Here is a 25,971-nt window from a genome sequence, read left to right as displayed (position 1 = left end):
GTATCACCTTGGGTAGCATTAGACTTAAGTGGGACTCAATTTCCTCTTTTGCAGAATGGAGGGATAATCTCTTCAAGTCCTTTATAGCTCTAGATCCATGAATTTTTCTATTCTTAGACAAACAATGATAGTTTGTAGATGATGTTGCTAAAATTGCTTTTTCTATCCATTTGTTTTTTCCTGCACATCTACTCAGACCAAACTCTAACATGATTGCTGGTTTCATATAAGACACTCTGCATTGTTCTAAGGCTCGATAAATCAGTACAATGTCATCTGAAACTATAAATATCTGGAGCATATCACCAGCCATAGAAAATCCTTTTTCCATTTAGACTCTGCACTGGACAGTCTCTATGACAGTGGCAAACTCCCCTGGCTAGCAGATAGATCCTTTTATGTCTCTGTTGGATTCAGGTTATTCAACAGTTGTCTCTGCTGTTACATCTTTAATGGGATCTTGTATGATTTAATGTATGGATGTTGTTGTTCAGCAATTTGTCAGTCATGTCTGACTCTTCTTAAACCCATCTATCAAGACCCTTCTCCCCATTTGGGATTTTCTTGGCAAAGACACTAGAGTGGGTTGCCATTTCTTTCTTCAGTTCATTTTACAGATGAGGAACTGAGTCCAACAGGGTTGAGTGACTTGTCCAAGGTCACACAGATAGTAATTAAGTGTCTGAGGCTAGAGTTGAACTTAGGAAGATGAGTCTTCCTGACTCTAGTCCCAGAGTTCTAACCACTGTGCAACTTAACTGCCCTGCAGAGGAAAAGTTTTGTGGAATGAGAGACTTAAGGCAGTATTTTGTTCTTCCCAATCAAATAACTTTTTAAAAACCCATATCTTCTACCTTAGAATCAATACAATGTGTTGGTTCCAAGGCAGAAGAGTGGTAAGGGCTAGGCAATGGGGGTCAAGTGACTTGCCCAGGGTCACACAGCTGGGAAGTGTCTGAGGCCAGAATTGAGCCTAGGACATCCTATCTCTGGGCCTGGCTCTCAATCCACGGAGCTACTTAGCTGTCCCCTCAATCAAATGACTTTTAATAAACTCATTAAGCACAGTGAGAACATACATACTCAGCACTTTCCAATCAATTGTGTGACTGTATATGGTTTGCTTTCATGTGAATGGCAAATAACCTAGCCTAGGCCAGATGATCGCTAAAAGTTAAAAGGTATTTCTAAGTGAAATGCTAATAAGAGCTAGAAGCAGAGGAGGAACCTTCTGGGCTTACCATCAGCCTTGTCCTCTTTCTTTCTTTTGTTCCCTTTGACGTTCAGGTGAAAGTTAGTAATGAAAATTTAAAACTTCACATGAGATGCCTCCCTATAATAGTAAATGGGAAAAAAACAGAGAAAAACCCCCAGAATCCTTTGTTGTTTGAAGAAAAATAGTGAATGCAGCATTTGACTTGGACCTTGAAGGACTGGGAATATGATTGAAGAAGGCACATTTCTGAACCAAGAAATGACATGAACCAAGAGGTGGAAAGCTCTGCATGTTTGGTGAAAGAAGACCAAATGATAAACTGGGGTCGGATTGTATTGGCCCTTAGACCATAGGCTAAAGAGTTTAAATTTCTTTGGACAGGCAATGTGGAACCACTAAAGCTGACAGGGAAACCTCATTAGAGCTTTGCATGAAGAAAATCAGTGTGGTGGTAGGATAAAGGATAAACTGAAACTGGGATTGACTAGAGTTATAGAGACCAATCAGTAGGCTACTTACTGCAGAGATCCTGATGAAAGGTAAAAAGGGGCTAAGACGGGGGGGGGGGGGGGTGGCGGCATTGAGAACAGAGCAAAAGGAATTGATAGAAAAATATTGAAGAGGAAAAATTTTCAAGACTTGGTAATTAGATGAAGGAGAAGGAAGATAATGGGAGGAAGGTAGAACTATTAACAGATATGGGGAATTTGGGAGGAATGGTTATTTGAATAGGGTAAGATGAAAATTTCAGCTTTAAACATGTTGATTTTGAGGTACTGGCAAGACAGACAGGCAAAGATATTTAATATTTAATGGAAGATCAGACACTTGAAAATTCAACCTAGTACCTTGAAAAAATGGCTGGAGATACAGATTCAAGAATCACTTGTATTTTATTTGTACTCAAGTACTCTACTTGAAGTAGAAGAAATGGGTGGATACAGAGAGGGTAGAAAGTAGATAAGCACAAATCAGAGGAAACAAAAATAATTAGAAAAAGTGGAGGGGGCAACTGGATAGCTCAGTGGATTGTGAGAGCCAGGCTGGGAAATGAGAGTTCCTAGGTTTAAATCTGGTCTCAGACACTTCCCAGCCGTGTGACCCTGGGCAAGTCACTTTATTCCCCATTGCCTAGCCCTTACCATTCTTCTGCCTTGGAACCAATACATAGTATGGATTCTAAGGTGGAAGAAAAGGATTTTTTTTAAAGAAAGAAAAGAAAAAGTGGAAGGAAAAGTGAAGGGTACAGTAACATGTTGTAGAAGGAGCAAGAAAGATAAGGACCCATAAATGTCCATGGAACTGGTGATTAGGACAGACTTGGTGAGCTTGGAGAGAGCAGTTTTGATCAAGTGGAGGACAGAATATAAGGAATTCAATAAGAATGGTTAATGAGAAAGAAGCTAGAGACAGAAAGTATAGTGTGTTTTGGGGGGGTTGTTTTTTTTGTTTTTGTTTTTTAGATTTTGACAGTAAAAGAAGGAAAGAGAAAAGGCAGTGGTACTTTGAGGAGTTAGCAGGATCCAGGAAAATAGGTAGGATGATAAAAGCAAGAATTCTTTGACTTTCCAAATACTAGAGCCAGAAAGGACCTAATCTGACTTCATTCATCTTATAAGTGAGCAGACTTTAGATTGAAGAGGTGAAGAGATTTCCTAAGATAACAAATTTAGAGCTGGAAGAGATCATTGAGGTCATTTCCAAAGTCATAGTCCAAAGTTTCTGAGCTAGTAAATAGTAGAGTTAGAACTTGAGTCCACACCTCCATCACCAGTACCATGCCAATGTAACAGGTTTCTAGAAGAGATGAGAGGAGTGGCGATAGAATCGGAGATACAAGTTAATCTTTAAAATCTTTAATCTTTAAAAAGATGAGAGATCATTCTTCATCTGAGTCAGAAGGAAAGAAAATGGAGAGAGAGAGAGAGAGAGAAATTATGAGGTGGAGAGGAAATGAGGTTGCAACAGGTGGCTCTTCATCTAGGCAAAGCAGGAAGCAAGGGTATTTGTTTAATGAAGGCATGGGCTTGGGGAGGTGGAGAGCAGAAAGGGTTCTCAACAACTGCTGGGAGAAATGTGATCAGGAATCAACTAGAGATGAAAGAAGTTCAGAGCAAAGAACTGAACAGCTGAGCTAGGGGAATTTGGAGGGGGCCCCATCAGAAGTGCCACATGACTTTCTCTAGCAATGGTTAAAGAGTCTTGAAGTGTAAGCAATGAAGGAAGATGGATGGAGATTATCTAAATTAGGAATTGTTCAACTGCATGAATAGAATGTTCAGAAGGCCCTGGTGAGGACATCATAAGAATGATTAATATCCTTAGTTGTTAGTACCCTTTCCCTCAAATTATCACCTATCTACTCATATGCATACATGTTGTTTTTGCCCAGTAAGCCGTAAGTTCCTTTAGGGTAGGAACTGTTTTTTTTTCTTCTTTATATTATGAGCCCCTAACCCAGTGTCTAATGCAGAATTGGGATGAAATAAATTCTGGGTAAGTTGGTAAATGAAGCCAGAAATGCACTTAAGATTGAGAACACTGGAAATAATTAAAGTACTAAACGTGATTATGAGGACAGAGAGCAAATTGCTTAGGTATGAACAAATTGGGCAAGGTCATGGTCAAAGAAGTGAAACAACATTCAAAATTTTAGATGTGGAACAGTTTTGTGATAATGAGGTCCTTTGTGTGGCCATATTAGTGTTTTTAAATCAAGGTAACGTGGGGAACTCTGAGGCCATGGTGTTGGGTAGCCAGGGAGAGATGGAGAAGAACATTTGAACTTAGTGCTAAGGACACTGAAGAAAAAGGAAGGATACTTATGCCATAATGCTGATTAATAGCTGGAGCTAAGGATATAGTGGTCTGGGTGGGTGCTGGTACAGTGACTAAGCGATGATATCCTTCTTGAAGTGGCGGTAAGGAAGGGAGTGAAGAATGAGGAATGTTCTGAGCCTCATCCTCAGAGGAAGGGGGAAAGGAAGCTCCATTAAAGATGTACATTTAGGAGAAAGAAGGGCAATTTTAACAAAGGCAAGTAGAAGGAATCCTTCAGGATAAATGTATGAGAGTTTGTTCACTAGGAAATCATCTGTTTAGATGGTTTAGGTGGTTATTTTTACCTCCCCCAAATAAATTTTAATGGCATTTTCTGGCTTTTGATTTTGGGATTGAGTCTATATTCTACCAAGTGGAAAGGGGGTTAAGTGTCAGTGGGATATTCAGTGGCATCCCAGGATCCTGAAAAAGTTAATTTACCTTGAATGAATAAGCACTTTATTGCCAGAGACTGTTTCACCTTGTAGGTCTCTTAAGAGCAGGGGTTTTCAAAGTGGGGTCTGAAAAGGGTGTTCAACAATGTATTCCAGTGGACCCCTTCCCACTGTGGTAGAGTGGAGTATTTGGAGTCTTTTAGGTCTAAATTCCAGTGGTGCCATTTATTGCCTAGACCTCAACTTTTCTCACCTGGAAAATGAAGGCATTTTATTATGTAATCTCCATCATGGTCTCTTCTAACTCCAGAGGCAGCATGATAGAATTAAAAAGGACTAGACTTGGAGTTCGGAAGACCGGGTTTGCGTCCCACCTGAGACACTTATAATATAGCTGTATAACCTGGGACCTCAGTTCCTTCATCTGTAAACTGGAAATTATGCCTAGAGTATCAGACAGTGATAGTGTCATGAATGTTTGAAATCACAGTAGAAGAATTGACTTTGTAAGTGGAAGGAGAGACAGAGACAGAGAGAAACGAATATATAGGTAAAACAGTGGATTTGGAGATAGAAGCCCAAGTTCGATTTCCAGCTCCTCTAGCATTTGCTACCTGTATGACATTGGGCAAGTCATTTAATTTCCCTGGCCTCTCTTTTTTCCTGTATAAATTGAGGGAGTTGTACTTTGACCTCTAAGATCCCATCCTGCTTGGGATCCATGATCTGTGATACAATTATTATCCTATCTATGATCATCACAGTTTGAATTGCCAACACATGACAAACTCCCACATTTTTGCCCTAATATGAGTTAATAATTAACTTTCATTATTTAATAGGAATCGTCACAAGGCTGTCCAGCAAGTGATGAATTTTTTTTAAGCCACAGTAGCTCCAAAAGTGGTCTTCTAAATTGAGGATGGGGCATGACAAGCATGAGTGTCTGGAGTAACCACTCTGGTGAAATCAAATCCTAAACTCTTTGAAGTATTCAGTTGCAGTAAGAGGTCACCTTATTCCCATCTTGCCAAAAATAGTTCCTTTCACTAATTCTGGTGAAGGTGGGATTTTTGTTGTGGCTGCTTATGACAACGGAGAGTGATGAATTCTTTGGGGCTCTTTTGTCTTTAATGTGGTATGTGGACTGAAAGTTTGGGAATGATTGCTTGCTAGCATCTGGCCCAGACGTAGTAAAAAATTGCATCACTAAAAAACTTATTTGACAGAATGTAGCATATTAGGTTTATCCATTTCTATCATTTGAATTAAGCATATTTAAGAGCAAAATGATAGAGGACAGAGAAATAATAACTGACAGATGCAATAATATAGTACAAAGTATCCCCAAAGTCTTTTTTTATTAAAATTATTTATTTTTAGTAATTTTTTCTTTTTAAATTTTGAGTTCTAGATTCTAACCCTCCCTCTCAATCTACCCCCACCCACTAAGGAGGCAAACAATATGACATCAGTTTTGTGTGTGAAATAATGCAAAAATGGACACACAAAATAGAAAAAGAAAGAAAATTATACTTCATTTTATCCTCAGAGTTCATTAGTTCTTTCTGGAAGCAGATAGGATTTTTTCATTATAGCCCTTTGAAGTTGTCTTGGATTATTACATTGATCAGAGTAGCTAAGTCTTTCACAGTTGATCATCATTACAACAATGCTGTTACTGTACACAATGATGTCCCAGTTCCTATCACTTCACTTTGCATCAGTTCACATGGAACTTACCCTTTTTTTCTGAAATAACCATCCTTTGTCATACCTTTGTCATAGCACATAATGTTGTGTCATTATCATATGCTACAACTTTTTCAGCCACTTCCCAATTGATGAGCATCCCCTCAATTTCCAGGTCTTTGCCATCACAAAAAGAACTGATATAAATAGTTTTGTGCATATAGATCCTTTTCTTTTTACTTTAATCTCTTTGGAAAATGGAACTAGTAGTAGTATTACTAGATCAAAAGGTATGCACAGTTTTATAGTCTTTTGGCATAGTTCCAGGTAGTCCTCCAGAAGGATTGAACCAGTTAGTTCAGCACTCCATCATTCAGCACACCATCATTAATGTTTCTATTTTTCCTCATCTCCTCCAGGACTCACAATTTCTGATAGGTATGAGTTATTATTTTATCTGTTGTTTGTTTTGCCTTTCTCAGATTAATAATTCTTTAGAGCATTTTTTCATATGATATAAATAGCTATGATTTCTTCTGAAAACTGCCTATTCCTTTGACCATTTATCAGTTGGAGAATGGCTCTTATTTTACTAAATTTTATTTGATTCCCTATATATTTGAGAAAGGACACCTTTATCAGAGAAATGCTGTAAAATTTTTTCATATTACTTCATTGTCTATGGTACCTTTTAGTAAAATGTAGTTTCCCTGATTATCCCTTATAATTAGGTCTATTTTTACTTTTGCTTTGTCTGAGATCATGATTGCTACCCTTATCCTCTTCACTTCAGCTGAAGCATAATAAACTCTACTCCAGCCCTCTGTGTATGTCATTCTGTACCAAATGTGTCTCTTGAATGCAACATATTCTTGGGTTCCTATTTCCAATCCATTCTGCCCTCTACTTCTGTACTATGGGTTAATTAATCCTATTTACATTCATAATTATGGTCACTAACTATCCATTTATTCCATCCCATTTTCCATTTATCCTTCTCACTCTCTTTTTGTCCTGAAAAGTCTGTCTTGTTCCTGACCACTCCCTCCCCCAATCCACACCTCTTCTTGTCATCCCCCCATATCTCTTGTCCCCTTACCCTTATCTCCCTATTAGAGAAGATAGATTTCTATACATAACAGTATGTGTTTATGCATTCTTCCCTCTTTGAACCAATTCCAATGAAAATGAGGTTCAAAAGTTGCCTTCCCCCCTTCTCATTTTCCCTTCCTTTCAACTATAAAAGCTCTTTCTTGCCTGTTTCCTTTATATGAGAAAATGTATCCCATTCTAACTCTCTTTTCCTCCTCCTCCCAAAGCATCCCTCTTTTTCAAACCTACATTCTTTTTTTGGAGGTCATCCCAACATAATCAACTCACCCCCCAAACCCTTTGTCTGTACAGACTCCTAACTGCCTTAATAATGATAAAGTTCCTAGAAGTTATGTGTATCATTTCCCATATAGGAATGTAAATAGTTTAACTCAATTGAGCCCCTTAAAGCTCTTTTATGTTTACCTTTTTATTCTTTTGAGGGGTCTTGTATTTAAATGTCAATTTTTCTATTAAGTTATGGGTTTTTTCCATCAGTTTCACTAGGTAGGTCATTCTTGGTTGTAATTCTAGTTCCTTTGCCCTTTGGAATATCATATTCCAAGTCCTCTGTTCCTTTAACATAGAAACAACTAAATCTTCAGTGATCCTGAATGTGGTTCCACAATACTTTGTTTCTTTCTCTGTGCCTGCAATATTTTCTTCTTTATCTAGGACCTCTGGAATTTGGCCAGATTATTTCTGGGAAATTATCATTTTGGGATCTCTTTCTGGAGATGATTGGTAGATTCTTTCAATTTCTATTTTACCCTCTGGATCTAAGATATTGGGGCAATTTTTCTTGATAATTTCTTGAAATACAATGTCTAGGCTCTTTTTTGGATAATGACTTTCAGATGGTTTGACAATTCTTAAATTATCTCTCCTTGGCTATATTTTCTAGGACAGCTTTTTTCTGATGAGATATTCTACATTTTATTCAATTTTTTTATTCTTTTGGTTTCATTTTAGTATTTCTTAGTTTCATGGAGTCATTTGTTTCTGCTTTCTCAATTCTAAATTTTAAGAATTTATTTTCTTTACTGAGCTTTTGTACTTTTTTCCATTAGCCAGTTCTGCCTTTTAAAAAGTTTTCTTAAAACAACTCTGAGGCACCACCTCACACCTAGTAGATTGGCTAACATGACAGCAAAGGAAAGTAATGAATGCTGGAGGGGATGTGGCAAAGTTGGGACATTAATTCATTGCTGGTGGAGTTGTGAATTGATCCAACCATTCTGGAGGGCAATTTGGAACTATTCCCAAAGGACAATAAAAGACTGCCTGCCCTTTGACCGAGCCATAGCACTGCTGGGTTTGTACCCCAAAGAGATAATAAGTAAAAACACTTGTACAAGAATATTCATAGCTGCGCTCTTTGTGGTGGCCAAAAATTGGAAAATGAGGGGATGCCCTTCAATTGGGGAATGGCTGAACAAATTGTGGTATATGTTGGTGATAGAATACTATTGTGCTAAAAGTAATAATAAAATGGAGGAATTCCATGGAGACTGGAACAACCTCCAGGAAGTGATGCAGAGTGAAAGGAGCAGAACCAGGAGAACATTGTACACAGAGACTGATACACTGTAGTACAATCAAATGTAATGGACTTTTCCATTAGTGTCAGTGCAATGTCCCTGAACAATCCGCAGGGATCTAGGAGAAAAAAACACTACCCACAAACAGAGGACAAATGGTGGGAGTAAAAACACTGAGGAAAGACAACAGCTTGACTACAGAGGTTGAGGGGATATGATTGAGGAGAGACTCTAAATGAACACCCTAATGCAAATACCAATAACATGAAAATGAGTTTGGATCAAAGACACATGTAATACCCAGAGGAATCAAGCATCGCCAATGGGGGGGAGGAAGAAAAATGATCTTTGTTTCTAATGAATAATGTTTGAAAACAACCAAATAAAATAATGTTTAAAAGGGAAAAAAAGTTTTCTTCACTAAATTTTTACATCTCCTTTTGCATTTGGCCTATTTTGTATTTAAAAGAATTTAAGTGAATTTTTGTGCCTCTCTTACCACTAATTCAATTCTTTTTAAGATGTTTTTTTCTTCAGTATTTTTTGTACCTCTTTTACCAAGCTAATAATTTTCCTTTCATAATTTTCTTGTGTAAATCTCATTTCTTTCCCCAATTTTTCCTCTACCACTTTTATCTCTTTCTTTAACTCTTTCAAGCATTCTTGTTGTACTTGGGAACAATGAGCATTTGTCTTTAAGGTTTTGTTGGTTGGTCTTTTCACATTGTTATCTTTTCCTGAGTTTATGTCTTGGTCTTCCCTGTCACCATAGTAGCTTTTTTATGGTCAAAAATTTTTTTGATTGTTTCTTCATTTTTCCAGTCTATTTCTTAACTTTGAACTCTGCTCACCTGGGGGTGGGGAGGCACCCACCCACTCTTTTAGCTTTTTCATACTTCTGTTTCCAGAAATAGTTCTGGGAAACTGCAAGTTTTTGGTATGTCCAAGGTGATATGATTCTTGGAGAGGTGTCACTGGTCACTGCTCTCTTCGTCTACATGCTGGTATTTACCCAGAAAGGGTCCCTATGACCTGGAACTACATGTATTAGTGCTAGTGCCCCTCTTTGTCCCTGGAACTGTGTCTAGGTCCCCCTTTCTGTGCTGCTGCTAGTTCTGGTGTTTCTCCTAGCCCTAGAACTGTGACCAGGCTCCTGCTCCCTTGTGACCAATCACAAGCACTCTTCTCCACCCTGAAACTATGACCCAGAATTGCTTAGGGGCAAAAGGGCTGCACCCAGTGCTAGAAAAGGGTCCCTTTTTTAGCTCTTTCTCACCAGTTGTCCAGTCCCTTTGCCATTTCTGGGCCAATACTTCCTAAAGCTGCTGTTGTCACTGTTGCTATCATAGCTACCTCTATGGCCTAGGGATGAGAGGTCCTGGGTTCAAAAATGACTACAGACATTTCCTAGCTTTGTGACCCTGGGCAAGTCACTTAACCCCCATTGCCTAGCTCTTACTTCTCTTCTGCCTTGGAACCAATGTATTCTAAGATGATTTGTAAAAATTTTAATTAAAAATAAAGAATAAAATAGAAGGATGGGGAGAGTGGGTATTTACCTGTGGCTACCTATTTAGTTATCTATTCCTGGATAATTGACCATGTGTAAATATTTCTCTTCTGTTAGCAACAAAGTAAATGGAAATCATCAAAAAGCTTATTTAAACTTAGCTTAAAACTAAGACTTTTGGGTAACATTGATGTGGTATGTTAAAAGAGTTTTCAATTTTGAGTCTAGAAGGCTCATGATCAAATTCTGGCTTAGTCACTTACCAGAGTGACTTGAGGCAAATCACTCTAAATCTCAGGGCTTCTGTTCGGTCACACATAAGGTGAGAGGCTACATTAGATGGACTTTGAGGTCTCATCCACCTCTAAATCTATGATCCTGTGATCTCAATGACCCAAGAAGAGCAAATAGATATCTCATATGTCTCCAAAAGCCTTATGGTTGTTACTTCTACTGTAGAATTTCTACTTTAGGGCAAAATTTGGTGTAATTTTCTTTGAAACGTTTTAACATTTGTTGGTAAAGTTAGAGAGACAGAGACAGAGAGACAGAAACAGAAAGGCAGAGAGACTGAGATGAGTATTTTAAATTACTGTATGCTAACTGGGCTTCTGTCTGGGTTTTATTTTTTTAGGTTCTCTCTACCATTTTGATAAGTCTACTCCATCCTGCATTTCTACAAATCCCCTTCTTCCTGATCCTTATGAGTCAGAGAGGTAGGTTTTTTTTCTCTTCAGAATTTTTAAACTACTCTCATTTCACTTATATAACATGAAATAGCTATGGAGTTAGGCCTAAAGCTATATGGTAATGCTCTGTATAGCTGTGTCCACTTATTCACTTAAAAATAATTTTAGCTTCCCTTTATACACTTTCAGGGTTCAAAGAATTTCACCTCTTGTATCTCATTTGGACCTTACAACAATTCTGGGAGTATAATCATAATAATTATTATAAAACCACTGAGCAAGTATTATTAGCCCCATTTTGTGTATTAGGAAATTGAGGCTCAGGGAAGTTATGTGACTTGATATTATTATTGTTCAATCAGTTAGTCTATAATAAGGGTTTCTTAAGTATCTACAAGTGTTAGACATGGTGCTAAACTCTGGGGATACAGAGAAAAGCAAAAGGTCACCAAAAAGTTTAATGGGGAAGTCAGCATGGAAATAACTATGTACAAACAAATTAGAGCAAAAAACGATTGGAGATAATGAATAGCAGCTATACCTTACTGCACAATGTCAAACGTCTCCTCTTTATTATAGCCTTTTTTAGTATTAAGTACTTACTGAATATGCCTCCATCTGCTCTGCCTTTCATGTTGTTAAAAGATTCACTCCCAGTCAAGATGACCCTTCCTATTGGAAATAAACAAGTCAAGGTAGCATTTTGTGAAACCTTTAGGATGGGTTCCCTTGGGAAATATGGAGGAAAAAAGTAGCTTTAGGGAACTAGTGAAAAATTTGCCAAAATTTACCAGAAATACAAAATATTTTTAAAAAAAACCCTAAAACTAAAAATTGCTTCAGGAAAAGACCTTTTTAAAGGTGACCACTTCCTTCTTAAAAGAAATAGTTTTTCCAATTGCCAATCAAAAAGATTTTAATTAAGGTTTAAAGGTTTTTTGTTGTTGTTCAGTTGCTTTTCAATCATGTCCAACTGTTTATGATCCCATTTGGGTTTTCTTGGCAAAGATCCTGGAGTGGTTTGCTGTTTCCTTCTGTAGCTCATTTTATAGAGGAGGAACAGGGCTAAGTGACTTGTGAAGGGTCACACAGCTAAGAAGTGTCTGAGGCCAGATTTGAACTCTGGAAGTGGAGTCCTCTGACTCCAAGCCCAGCACTCTGTCCACTGTCCCATCTAACCACCCTTGAATGTTTTATTGATACTTAAAAAACTTTTTTTTGTTATCCTATTGCTTTCTAATAACTTGACTGGTCCCCTAAAGGGACTTTCTCTTCTGAAAACATCTGACAAAGTGTCCAACATCCCACCTCATCATTCATTGCCTCTGGAAGCCTGAGAAGAATCATGTTTCTTTATCTGTTATTGGGTCCTTTCTTACCCCAAATGATCTAAATAGCAGAGGCAGATGCTGTGTTCTCAGTGGATAACATGGTCATGGTGCTTTGGGGAGCTTCAGACCTAACCCTTTCTTTTGGTTCTCTTTAGGGTTTATGTTGCTGATTCCCACATTCCCAGCGCTGGAGAAGGACTGTTTTCTAAAGTAGCAGTGGGACCTAACACAGTTATATCATTTTATAATGGAATCCGAATTACACACCAAGAAGTAAGTGTCACTGGGGAGAAGAAAATCAGCCAATATGGCCAAAGAGCATCATTGGAAATAGCCACAAAGTTTCTAGTCTTTCATCTCAACAAGTCACGAGAAAGAAAAAGAAAAAAAACTGATTGCCTTTTGGGGAAAGAACATAGCCAAGGTCTTCAATTTCTCTGCTCGAAAAGGGCTCACATTTCCTGCTCTCACCTCTTGTACCAATATCAAAAGTGAGCCAGGCCAAAACTGGGTGTCCGAGCTGAAAACTAATTAGAAACCTCAATTCAGGGACTCCTTCAGTCCTATCCCCATTTCTACAACTTTACCCAGGTTAACTCAAAAAACTCCTAACTCAGCATCAAGATGGTGAAGACATTTATAGAAACCATCCCCTCTCTAAGCTCTGGCCATTAAAAATAAATAGGAATTAGAGGCACCTAGGGTGGCTCAATGGATGAAGAGCCAGGAGGTCTTGAGTTCAAATCTGTCTTCAGATACTTCATAACTTAGTGACTATGGGCAAACCACTTAACTCCCACTGATTAGCTTTTCTGCCTTGAAACCAATATACAGCATTGATTCTAAGGCAGAGGGTAAGGGTTTTAAATAGGAATTTGGTGCAGCTTAGTGACTCAGTAGATTAGAACCAGGCCTGGAGATGGGAGGTCCTGGGTTTAAATTGGGCCTCAGACATTTCCTAACTGTGTGACCCTGAGCAAGTCACTTAACCCCCATTGCCTAGCCCTTACCACTGTTCTGCCTTGGAATGAACACAGTATTGATTCTAAGACAGAAGGTGAGGGGTTTGGGCTTTTTTCAATTTTTAAAAAATTTGTATTATTTTTTCTTTCCCTCCCCCCTCCCAGAACCAACAAAGAATTCCACTGAGTTATTCATATATTATCTCTCAATACCTATTACCATATTATTCATTTTTGTGATAATCTTTTAAAACCAAATCCCCAAATCCTATACCCATGATAAATCATGTTTTCCTCTGGATTTCTACTCCCACAATCCTTTCTCTTGAAGGTGAAGGTTAAAAAAAAAATTCTAACACCTGGGCAGACACAAAGCAGGTGATGGAGGAGGTTGGACACAAGCAACCATGGGGAGAAGGTAGAACCTCAGGTCCCTGGACCTGGATAAATGAGGTGGCTGCTGAGGAGCCACTGCTACCTGCTAGCTTCCCATTTGGAGTCATTAGACTGACCGCCTCACCCCACCCAGGTCCCAAGTTCTCTTAAAGTCCAGGAGCAAAGAGCTGCCCCCCCACCCCATGTGGTTGGGGCTCTACTCGTCTGTCTGGGGAATGAGAGGGTGGGGGGCAGGCAGATGTCCCCCACTTTTTATACCACTAAGCTGTGAGGACACGAGTTATTCCGTGCAAAGCCCCTTACCCTTCTGGGAAGCTAAATTAGTGACGGGATTGCTTTTACGAAAGGTGGACGACAGAGACTGGGACCTGAACGGAAATACGCTCTCTCTGGATGATGAGACAGTCATCGATGTGCCTGAGCCCTACAACCACACATCCAAGTACTGTGCCTCCCTGGGACACAAGGCCAATCACTCCTTCACGCCCAACTGCATCTATGATGTGTAAGTACTAGCTTGAGGTCCTTCCGGGGGCGGGCTCCGGGAGAAAGTGCAGGGAGACCTCCCCCAACCCAGCCCAAAGGCGCAAGGCTTGCTCTGGAGATGCAAGTGGGAAGGTGCTCTGGGTTGGAGTCCTGACTCTCTTAACTCATGCCCGCGGGGCTCTCAGTCACTCGCCAGCTCCAGACCTTGGCTGTTACCCCACCTGCTGGACAGTGGAGGGGAAGGAGGGGGAGACTTGGACTAGAGGGCTTGTCGAGGTCCTTGTGGAGTCTCATCCACAAAAAGAGAATTGGAGGATTCCAGAACCAGGTCTCAGGGCTCTAAAGCCAAGGGTCATTCGAACGTAAACAAGCCAATTGTCCAATGCAGATGAGAACAATGGCGGAGGGCACGTCATTTTCTCCTGGGCCCTCCTTTCCGAAAGAGAGGCAGGGTGCCCGCTGTCCCTCAAGAGCTGAGATGGCCAGAGAGGCACGATAAATTATCCTGAGGAAGAATGCCAGATTTGGAGAAGGGGGGCGGTGTTGATCCCCAGCTCTGCCACTTCCTACCTGGGTGACTCCCTGAGCGAATCTTCCCTAGATCGCAATTTCCTCATCTACAAAGAGAGGCTGGAGCAGATGACCTTTGAGGCCCCTTCTAGCTCTGAATCTGCAGTTCCAGGGAAAGAGCCCAGGTCTGCCTGTCAGAAGACGGATTGAAGTCTACTCTGCTTCTGGCTGTGCTCTTTTGGGCAGGTCCTTTGCCTGGTCCGGGCTTCCCTTTGCTTTTTTAAAAATGATGGAGTAGGGGGCAACTGGGTGGCTCAGTGGATTGAGAACCCAGCACATAGATGGGAGGTCCTGGGTTCAAACCTGGGCTCAGACATTTCTTGCCTGTGTGACCTGGGGCAAGTCACTTAACCCCCATTTTGTAGCCCTTACAAAATTAGCCCTGCCTTGGAATCAATACACAGTATTGATCCTAAACTGGAAGATAAGAGTTTTTTATTTTTTTATTTTTAAAGAAATGCCTTAGAAGATGTGCAAATCACACTAAATCATGGAGAATGCATGAATATGGTAGTGGAGGGATTCCCAGATTGGGAATTCCATCCACCAGCCTGGATAGAAAATTACACCCTATCTATTATTTGATAGATGAGTGCTAGGGAGTTACGGGAGGCTATGTGACTTGGCCAAGGTCACACAGGTAGTCATCGTCAAAGGAGGAATTTGAACCAAGTCTTTACAACTTCAAGCCCAGTGTTCTGTTCATTGTATCACACTACCTCTAAGTCGTAGCATGTAGTTTTCCTCCATATCTCTGCTTCTGTCATATAGGTTTTTAATTACATAAATCAATATTTCTTTCAAATACTTTAAAAAAGAATCTAGCTGAATATCATTGGCAAAGAGAGAAGCCATTTTTGTAACTTCAAATATAGGTAAGGCTGTATGTGAGTTGGATTTTTAATATAAGCCATGTGCACTATGGATGTGTAGGCTGTTATCCATGTATAAAGAGGGCATGTGTTGTATGTGTTTGACGTATGTTGTTTTGTGTTAACATTCAGTGATTTGTGTGAATAGTGCATACATGTGTGTATGTATATACATATATATATATATATAGGAACTAGACCCCCTCTATAGAAGAACAGAATGCTCTCAATAAGGGGGAAAGAGGTATATGTGTATATATATGTGTGTTTGTGTGTGTGTGTATGAATACATACACATCTGCTGTATTTGGTGTCCTAATTCATCTACTGAAGGATTCAGTAGATGAATTAGGTATAATATATACACATATATGATATATATACAGAATGGTATAATGGATAAAGGGCTGGGCTTGGAGTCAGGAAGTCCTGGTTTCAAGTTCTGCCTCTGCCGTGTTCTAGCTGTGACCCAGAAGGGACCTTGGAGGTCATTCAGGGTAAGCCTTTCATTTCACAGAAGAGAGAACTGGGGCCCAAAGGAGGGAAAGTGCATACAGTCACCTTCTAGAAAGTAGCAGAGCCTGGTCTCAAACCCAGACCATCTGATATCAAGGATAATGTATTTTCTTTGATCATTCGCTATCTCATCTATTATATTTAACAAAATTAGAAGAAGAACAAAGTAAAAATTTGGAGGATTAATAATGAGGCGGCCATCAGCTTATCTTGTGAGCACTCTGTGAAAATACCCTTGGATCTGAGAGTCACTTGCTCAGATTGAATCTGAGTGCTACAAGGTCTACCACTTGGAAAGCCAGGTCTTCCATGGCCTCCTCCCACTGTACCTCCCATGGTGACCTCTCCTCTCCAGCTGACATTGACATGCAGAAATGGGAAGGTAACTAGACCAGCTTGGAGATTGCTGGCTCAGCCCTACCTTTTTGTTCTGCTTTCTACAGAGTTTTTATTTGGATCCTAACTTTCTTTACTTTTCAAACTTTCTTCATGAAAAAATGGATTGTGATAGTGACATAAGCTCGAGGCAGGTATTGTATCAGAAAGAGGTTAGAAAGGGCTACTTTGGGGGACCTTGTATTGTTGAGAGAAAGGGAGGGCTGACAATAGAGAGAATGGATTCATCTGAATAATATTTGACAGAGAAGTTATTGAGATTTCCTTTGAGAGGCAGTATTGAGAATCAGGCCCAGAGTCAGGAGGTCCTAGATTCAAATTCAAATCAGGTATTTCCTAGCTGTGTGACCCTGAGCAAGTCATTTGATCCCATTTGCCTAGCCCTTGCCCTTCTGTCTTAGAGATATTACTAAGAAAGTAAGGGTTATTTTTTTTCCTTTGAAGGAAATTTCAAAAACCCAAATACAGGTGATCTTTTTTCATGTCAAACTATGTTGCATTTCATAACAAAGGAGTGGCATTTAGGACAAGGCAGGTAGAGAGAGAAGGAATGAAAGCACCACTATATTTTGACCTGGGACAACCACATCTAGACTATTATTTTGTCCCAGGGTGTCATACTTTAGGAAGGATTCTGATAATCAGGACAGCATTGAAGGAGAGGTTCATATGAAGATAAAGGATGTTTAGCTTGAAAAAGATTTAAAGGGAGCATGATAACTCTCCTCAAAATATTTGAAGGGTTGTTGTAGGAAAGCAGGCTGTTCTGCTCAGCCCCCAGGTGTGGAATAAGAAGCAGTAAGTAGAAATGGAAGAATGAACACTTCAGTTCTATATAAAGAAAAACTTTCTAGCACAACAATCCAAAAGCAGAATGGGCTCCATTGGGAAGTTGTATGGTTTCTCGTACTAGAAATCTTGGAGCAAAGGTCCAGTGGCCACTTGTTAGATCTCTCATAGAGGTGATGGGTATGCAGGGGCAGGTTGGACTAGATGGACATTAGGGTCCCTTTCAGCTCTGAGGTTCTGCTTCTCTGAGACTACAAGTCCTTGAAACTCAACAAGTCTGCAAATGGGCAACTGTAAGACCACCAACTGGAGATGAGCACCAACTTGAACGAAGAGGGACTTTCATGCTGACAGTTCTACACACAGAAATCACAAATCCAGACCCCCAAATCATTCAGTTACAGAGATAGAGACTTAAGAGGAGGCAGTGAAGCATGGGGGGGGGAAGCATGAAGCTTGGATACAGGGGGCTGCTAGGTGGTAGAGTGGATAGAAAGTTAAGCCTAGAGATGGGAGATCCTGGGTTCAAATATGACCTTGGGCACTTCCTAGCTGTGTGATCTTTGGGCAAGCCACTTAACCCTCATTCCCTAGTCCTGACTACTCTTCTGCCTTGGAAGTGATACACAGTATAGATTCTAAGACAGAAGGTATGGGTTTAAAAAATAAAATAAATAAAATTTTTAAAAAGAAAAGAAACTTGGATGCAGAAGGCCTGGATTAAAAAGTCCCAGCTCTTAAACTTACTGATTCTGGGGAAGAACTAGATGTTTCTGTGCCTCTTAGTTTCCTTATCTCTAACATGGGCTTAATTAATATTCTAATTATCCACCCTGAAGAGTTAGTGTTAGGAAAGTGTTTTGTAAAGATTAAAAACCTGCAAAAAAAAAAAAGTGAGGTAGTGGTTAATAATAACCAACCCCTGAAATAAGTGACTTAGAATTCTTTTCTCCTTTTTTCTTCTTTCCACCCCCTGAAATTTTTTGCTAATGAGTATGGAAATGACAAAGCAAAAGGGAAACATAAATATCAGAGACTTGGATCTCAGAACAAAAAGTCAGCCAGAACTCCACTCTTTTCATCTAGTTTCAACAATGGGTCACTTTATTTATAGAGAAAGTTTAAGGGATAATAGTCTAAGATCCTTGAATTTCTTTGCCTGTGTCAAGTAAAGCTTTTCCTTTAAGGCAGCAGCTAACTTGTGATATAAAAGTCCTTTCCATTACATTAAGCTAGAGAGAAACCCTACTCCCACCCCTCTCCCTACATCCACTCCAGAGGGGGGCTACCAAGCCATTACTTCACTGCTCACCAGTCAGCCCTCGTTCTTGAAAAATGAAGGCTTTCCTTCCATAAGGTATTTGCAGAAAGAAATTCATTTAGCAAGGGGAGAGAAGTCCAATAAAAATGATGACATTGTTGTTCTGATGAGCATCAGACTACGAAAATGCAGTGCCTTCTTGGGGAGTGGGAGGAAGATGTGAGAAACAAGCTGTCCTCCTAGAGCTTGTTAGATCATTCAGTCGTGACCCTGTGGACCATATTAACTAAGGGATTTTCTTGGCAAAAGGAGTGGTTTGCCATTTCCTTCTCCAGTGTATTAAAGCAAAACAGACTTGTCCAGCTAGTAAGGGTCTGAGGCTGGATTTGAGCTCAGGTCTTCTGGACTCCAGGGCCAGAACATAGAATAGTATACCTGTCAGATCTAAGAGCAAGGAAGGGATTTAAGACCAACTCCAGGGCTAGCACTCTATCCATTGAGTCACTCAGTTACCTCTGAGAGCTTAGGGATTTACTTTTTCATTTCCTTTTATACAAAGATTAGATGCTTCATGGCAGACATAGCCACTGCATGCTGGACTTTAGAGGAAGCTCAGACTCTCTAACATTCTTCTGTAAGAGCAGAGAAACCAAGATTTCTTTCCCCCAATTTTTACTTTGTGTTTGTTTTATATAGACTTATCTCTGTACATGTTGTTTTCCCCTTGCAGAATGTAATCTCCTTGAAGGCAGGGACTGTTCCATCTTTTCTCTGTACCCCCAGTCATAGAATAGTGCCTTGCATATGGTAAGTACATAATAAAACATCTGCCAACTTCCCTAGAATTCCACAACAGCTCTAGGGCTTAGATTTGATGCAGCTGGACCACTAAGAGATGACATAGTGTCATCTTTTAGATCTAGAAGCAATTGCAGATGTCATTTAGTTCAATCTCCTCATTTGGCAAATGAGGAAAACTGTTAAGCAGAAAAGGTAAATAACTTGCCTATGGTCACCCAGATGATAAGCAAAAGTACCAAGGTTTAAACCCAGGTCCTCTGTCCTTTTCCCAGCACCACGTTGCATAGATAGGCTTCGGGATAGGCTTTTAAGATGCTCTCATTGGGTATACACATATGTGTGTGGTGTGCAAGGCAAGCTCTGACGAGGAGTCGAGATATTGACAGATGACATTAACCCTGAATCCTTTCAGTAAAGATCATTTGAAAGGACAGCTTCTTGGCTGAAGCTGTCACCTTTAGATATTTGGGCAAAATATTGACTATTATTGATGTTGCGGCTAGTGTGAGTGACAGTGACCTGTCTTGGTGTTTAGGTTTGCGCATCCTCGTTTCGGGCCCATCAAATGCATCCGCACCAAACAAGCAGTGGAGAGAGATGAAGAGCTCACTGTCGCCTATGGGTATGATCACAACCCTCCTGGAAAGAGCATGCCAGAAGCCCCAGAGTGGTATCGGATGGAACTGAAGGTCTTCCAGGCTGCCCAGGAGAAGTGAAATACAAACTCGGCTCTTTGGTTTACTGACCTGGAGTAGAAATTTGGATCTATGCACTACGTTTATACTGAAAACTGGATAACCAGGGACTGCTCATGCTGTTACATCATATCCTCTCACTCTGTGTTAGCAATGAGTTCTTGCATACTAACTAGTTTTGACTCTATTACTCATGCTAGGTTTAAAATTAGCTAGTGTTACGACACCTGATTGGGAGGTATTATTTAATATTTTGCCTAAGACAGCGTGATGTCCTTTGGGTATTTAGAATCTAAGTCTGCACCATATTCAGAGATGCCAAATGATTTGACTGAAAAAAGGGAAATGGGGTATTTTGGTCCTTTTTTTAAGTCAGTGGTTTTCCATGATGCTATTTCTATGGCCAATGGCAATGGTGTGATTACACTTTTGCATCCATGCCACAGTAAAGGTTAGAGGATTATTACATTTGGATATTCTCTAAACATAGCATAATTTGCCTTTTAACCTTTGATCTCTATCTTTGCAATAGAATGACTTTGTTTTTTCCTAGTGTACAGAAGCTTGGGTTTTGTTTTGTTTTGTTTTTTGAGTCATTTCCCCCTTTCTTAGAAATCTCCTGAAAGGGAAACACCTTTCTAAAATGGATTTTGTGTGAGTGGCTGTGTATAGATCTCTATGGCGCTCTCTCTCTAGTATCTATCTATCTATCTATCTATCTATCTATCTATCTATCTATCTATCTATCTATCTCATTGTTTCCTTGTTACATCTTGATATAAATAACTGGTTCTAGCAGCCAGCGTATTTTACAGAATTAATATTCTTGCATGAAAATGAAGAGCTCTTTGCTTTAAGACAGAGAGAGGAATGGGTTAGACTAATTTGCATCAAGGTATGGAAGATTTGTAATATGTATATTCAAAAGAAAACGGGGAGGGGTTATTAACAGCTGGTGGCAGCAATTTGGGGCTCACAATCTATGGGATCTTTAATATTATTGTAAATCTATTCCCCCTCCCCACTGGGACTTAGAATAAACTAGAATTACAAAATATGGAACATTTAAGGAACAATCTTGTTTGGGGCATGGTGAATCCCATTGGTCAAAAAGCAACCCTGAGTCCCCATCTGGAATGCAAAAAAGGTTTAATGCCTTGCTCTTTAATGAAAATCATTATGGTACAAACATTGATCTCTAGGATCAGAAAGGAGTCTTAAGGCAAAAGCTCTTCACCATTGTGTTTGCAAATTACTTACCTGTTTCAATGCATTGTAGCATTTGTGAATCAAAAATAGCACATTATAGTCAAAGCAAATAGCATTTCAGCCACTCTGCAAGCCATATATACTAAAAAAAATTACAGAAACAAACAAACAAAAAAAACCTCTGGGTAGGATAGTGAATTAGGTCTATACTATGACTTGGATTGCTCTGAATGGATTTATAGGTTTGGGGGATTTGGGTTTGTTTTTCAGCCGCTTAAACACAGCTAAAGCGTAGCAATATCTGCTTCAGACTGCTTTGGGCCATGCCAGCATTTCATTTGACATAGGTCTCTAGGGCAGCGGTGCTTCTGATCTGCAAAGTGTCACTGGCAGAAGCTGACACCCAACTAATTTGCTTAGGTATCTAGTTTAGACAGATAAAGATTCCTGAGTTGTTTCAGAGAGGGAGCTCTTTGTGGCAGGGAGACGTGGTGAATAAAGAGGCAAAATCAACATTTGCTCTTTCAAATCAAATCTTAGATTACTCATTACCTTATACACTACTACTACTACTACATATAATTGGGTTTGATGGAAGGCCTTGAGCCTTTGGTTCAACTCTCTTCCAGCCACAGGACTTGTTCTGTTCAGGTTTCTGCTGTTGAGGCATGTGCAGAGGCCGTCCCTCCCCACCCTCATCCCCTATCTGTGCCGCCATGCTTCCCAAGGTGCTCATCCTGAGCTAGAGCTATTAACACAAGACCCCATGGCTCCAGGGCTCAGGCAGACCCAAGTGGTTCTCACTATTTTACTAATAGATGGCGGGCATTCCATGAACCAGTACTTATTGAGAACGCTCACATCTATGGGATTGCAGAGCCCAGTTGATCTCTCCAAGGTCCCTTCCATTTCTACAAATATGAGTGAGGAAGAGTTGTCAATGGCAAATGGATCCTCCTCTGCACTGCCATAGATCGGCCAGGAGGAAGAACTGAGTGAGCTCCATATCTGTCTGATCACCAACCACCAAGGAAGAGGGTGAGAATGACCACCGCTCTGGGGAAAGACCCCATTCCATAAACTGTGATAGAGGGGACAGTGTTTCTTGAACTTATACACTGGTTGTCCTCATGGTGCTTAGGTTTTTATAACAAGTGAATGTTTGTGAAGGCAACTGATCTTTTTTCTGGGCAGGTAGCAAAAGAAAAATGGATTTAGTTATCCCAGTCATCTGAATCACCGAATTATGAACAATCTAGGTCAGGGCAGCCAGGGACCTCTAGCCAGGGAGGGTAGCTCTAGCCTTTGATTTGATGATTGCATTCCTCAGGGTGATATGGCCTCGGTCATTGCTACTGCAAGTGATAATTTATCCCCCAGTGGATTGCTCTGGTTAAGCCATTCAAAATGGAGCCTCTAAAGGTTAAAGGATTAGAGTAAGTGACGAGCTGTAAACAGTGTGGAACAGTGGAAAGAGCACTGGATCTTGAGTTGGAGACATGGGTTCAAATCCTAACCTTGCTATTTACTAGTTGTGTGACCTCAGAGGAAGGTACTTAACTTTTTTGGGCCTTGGCTTCCTCATCTGTTAAACAGAAGGGTTGAATGAGTTGATCTCTCCAAGGTCCCTTCCATTTCTTCATCTGAGAAGTGACATTGCTCTAAAGCTAATATCTGGAATCAAACATTGTGACCCAATGCTCACTTGAAAGCTGATCGTCTCCCTAGTCCTATCTCCTACTCTCTCCCTTTCTCTTCCTATCACTGTCTCTGTCTTCCAGGAGAGTTTAATGGAGATAGAGTTGTAGATTTGGAAGGGACTTCATCAGAGATGAGGACCAAGACATGAAGTGACCTGCTCAGAGTCACAGAGCCAAGTGGCAGATCCAGGACTTGAACTCTGACCTTCTGGCTCCATTCCCTGTGCTCTTTCTACTATATACACAGCCATTCTCTCGTCAACTGGCTCTTCCTTCCTTTCTCCTTTTTCTCCCCCCTCCCTTTTTATTCTCTCTCTCTCTCTTTTATTATTTCACATGTATATACATGTACAAAGCTGGGACAAGGCATTTGGGTGCTCTTGGTGAGGGGTGAAATTTTATGTGCCCCCTCCCAGATTTTCTTGTCTAGCAAAAGGACAGGAAAACTTCCTTCACTGAAACACATACAACTTGATTCACAAAAAAAAAAGAGAAAGAAATCTACATGCTGTGGAAAGTAGAATTTTATGGCATTAAAAGCATGTGCATTTGTAAATTAGAATATCCCCAATTACAAGCCTACATGTTCACATCCGGTGCGGTCATCTAATTTGCCTACCCTTAGTCCCATATCAGTGAATGTGCTTGCAGTATGGGTTCCTCAGTTTCCCTCTACCTCCTTTTTCCTTTCTGCTATGTATCTTTCCTTCCAGTTGTCTGTCTTTCCCTTTCTCTCTTTTTTATTGCCTTCTTCACTAAACTGTACTAACTGGATTCTATTTTATGTTCCTTTTTCTAGTTAAAGACAGGTGAGTGAATCATCCTATTTGGAATTGCTTTGGGAGTTTTTTGGTGACCCTTTATGGGGGAGGGGAGGGAATGGAAGAAACTCCCAGACCTCACCTAGGCTTGTGTGAAATGTATTAACCATCTGAGCAGGTCCTTCCCAAATGCTCTTTAGAAGGATGTGAATCTAGTTTCTAATGGACAGATATTTGAGGTCAAAGATGGGATGGTGCCATATAGAGCACAAGGAGTTTCTGACCTTGTGTTGGCCAACCTGTGACTTTGTTAATTTGGCTGCTAAAGGCATTTTTTGGTGCCGATTGTTGGCAAATGTGGAATGGCTCCCTAAAGATTAGTTTCCTCATATGGACACTTCACCCTGCTATTTCCTGCAGAGTTGCAGTTGGTGGAATTCCTTGACTAATTTTTCTGATCTATTCCCCACCCCAATCCCACTCACCAGCCCAGCATCCTGTCTCTTCTATGGGATTCAGTCTAGAGGCTAGACCTCACTGAAGAAAGACTTTTCCCCAGTAGCCTGGTAGGGAGCATGGAGGGTCCTCCATTTTAAGCAATGGTTTTGGGGGGTTTTGTTAGCCTTCCTTGGAGGCAAAAACTACAAACAAGGCCTAGCCTTGGTTCCCTGTCTTCCAATCTATTTGTTACATTCTTTGGGGGCTCTTTAGTCCAAAAAGCTTGAACTCTGTAAGTAATTATTAGACTGGGAGACTAGGCATGTAAAAGGAGGGAGTTTTGCCCCAAATCTGAATTAGACTTCATGCTTTCTGTATGTAGGTGAAGAAGTTGAGGGAATAAAGGTTTCCAGGAAAGAACAACTGTTCTAGGACTAGATTCTTCCATTACTTATCTCTCCAAGTATACCCTCACAGAAACTAGACACACATGCAACTATATAGTGGGAAGTGGAGATAAGAGCAAAGGAAGAAGCTGACCTTTGTTTGTAGCAGAAGGATGATAAAGGGAAGAACCTTGGAGTGTGTGAGGAGTGATATGGAGAGAATCGATTAAGGGAAACAAGGCCAGATCAGGTTCTTTCCCCCAGTTTCAATTGATGCAAGGATTTCGAAGATTAAAGATGGAGAGTTCAAAAGCATCTAGAACTTTTTCACACTGACCAAATGAATTGGAGAGTTTGGTTTCTGCTTAGTTCTGGACTAGTCTCAAGGAGCTCTGATCTCAATGGGTCTCAGCCTGATTCCTTTGCATGTCACTCTCTTTGCTCAGCATCTTCTCAACCCTCCATGAAACAGTGGCTTTTGTCAGTAGTTAGTCAGATCTAATCCATCGAAACATATCCCTGAATGGCATCTAAATTGACTAATTTGGGGAGTAAGAGCTTTTTTCATAGAAAGGTCCCAGATAAAAGGAATGGATTGACTCAAATTTTTCTTTTTGTGTGCTTGTTTGCTTGCTATGTGACTTACTTCACCCCTGGGTCTACCTAAGAAATTAGGAAGAAAATTGATTTTTAAAAGCCCCCTTAGGAATCAGTCCAGGACCAGAGACATGTACTGGGATGCCTGAAACATGAAAAACTCTTATTTTTGTAATGTTAACAATCTGAAAATACCACCAAGGCTAATTTCTTTATGATTGTTCAGGTTGTAACATATGGTAAAAGTCAAGTTTCATATATAGAAATATATATTCACATATATATGTGTATAATATTTTTAAAAGAAAGATGGTATGGCCTAGTAGATAGAGATTATATAGGCTTACAATCAGGAAAACCTAATTTCAAGTCTTGCCAGGAGTCTTCCTGATTCCAAGGTCATATCTCTACCCACTAGGCTATGCCATATGACCATCTATTAACCTCTTTGAACCTCAGGCAGCTCCCAGATGCAGTGTGCATGGGTGGAGGGAGTTGCCACAGTGGATCTTTCTTATGCTGATGAAATTGCAGGTCCAGACCAAAAAAAAAAAAGGTTTCAAACTACCCTGGGAGAATATATTGAAAACATTCAGGTAGAAAGGGTAGATAGACATCTGTTTTGGGAAAGCCAGTCATTCATCCAAGATTCAATCCGAAAAGTAGGAATCATTTTAGACCAAGGCATTTCTTTTTCTACAGTAAATGATTAAAAAATAAACAAGCCAGCTAACCAACCAACAGAAAGCTGGTGTTGCAAGATAGAGTAATTGTATATTTGCCTTTTACAGATCAAAGGTGTGCAAATGTTTAAAGATTTCCATTGGAAGCTCCCTAGTTAGATTCTTTT

General features: G+C 40.1%; 1 protein-coding gene and 1 long non-coding RNA gene across 2 annotated transcripts in view; one reads left to right on the top strand and one right to left on the bottom strand.

Moving 5' to 3' along the window:
* The window catches only part of LOC103096872 (uncharacterized), a 29,691-nt gene extending 15,237 nt beyond the window's left edge, over positions 1-14,454 (bottom strand). Inside the window, exons 1-2 of the long non-coding RNA XR_468837.3 lie at positions 14,352-14,454; positions 11,559-11,627 (exon numbers count right to left, since the gene is read on the bottom strand). This is a non-coding gene — a long non-coding RNA (uncharacterized LOC103096872). The remainder of the gene's footprint in view (positions 1-11,558; positions 11,628-14,351) is intronic.
* The window catches only part of SETD7 (SET domain containing 7, histone lysine methyltransferase), a 63,786-nt gene extending 38,442 nt beyond the window's left edge, over positions 1-25,344 (top strand). Inside the window, exons 5-8 of the mRNA XM_007496304.3 lie at positions 10,901-10,982; positions 12,442-12,559; positions 13,992-14,149; positions 19,871-25,344. Coding sequence (XP_007496366.1) covers positions 10,901-10,982; positions 12,442-12,559; positions 13,992-14,149; positions 19,871-20,051 — 539 coding nt within the window. The 3' untranslated portion in view covers positions 20,052-25,344. The remainder of the gene's footprint in view (positions 1-10,900; positions 10,983-12,441; positions 12,560-13,991; positions 14,150-19,870) is intronic.
* Positions 25,345-25,971: the final 627 nt, after the last annotated feature.

This window comes from Monodelphis domestica, chromosome 6, assembly GCF_027887165.1.
Source record: "Monodelphis domestica isolate mMonDom1 chromosome 6, mMonDom1.pri, whole genome shotgun sequence".
Lineage (NCBI taxonomy): Eukaryota > Metazoa > Chordata > Mammalia > Didelphimorphia > Didelphidae > Monodelphis > Monodelphis domestica.
The sequence above is the reverse complement of the archived record's forward strand: the minus strand, read 5'-3'. Positions and strand labels throughout refer to the sequence as shown.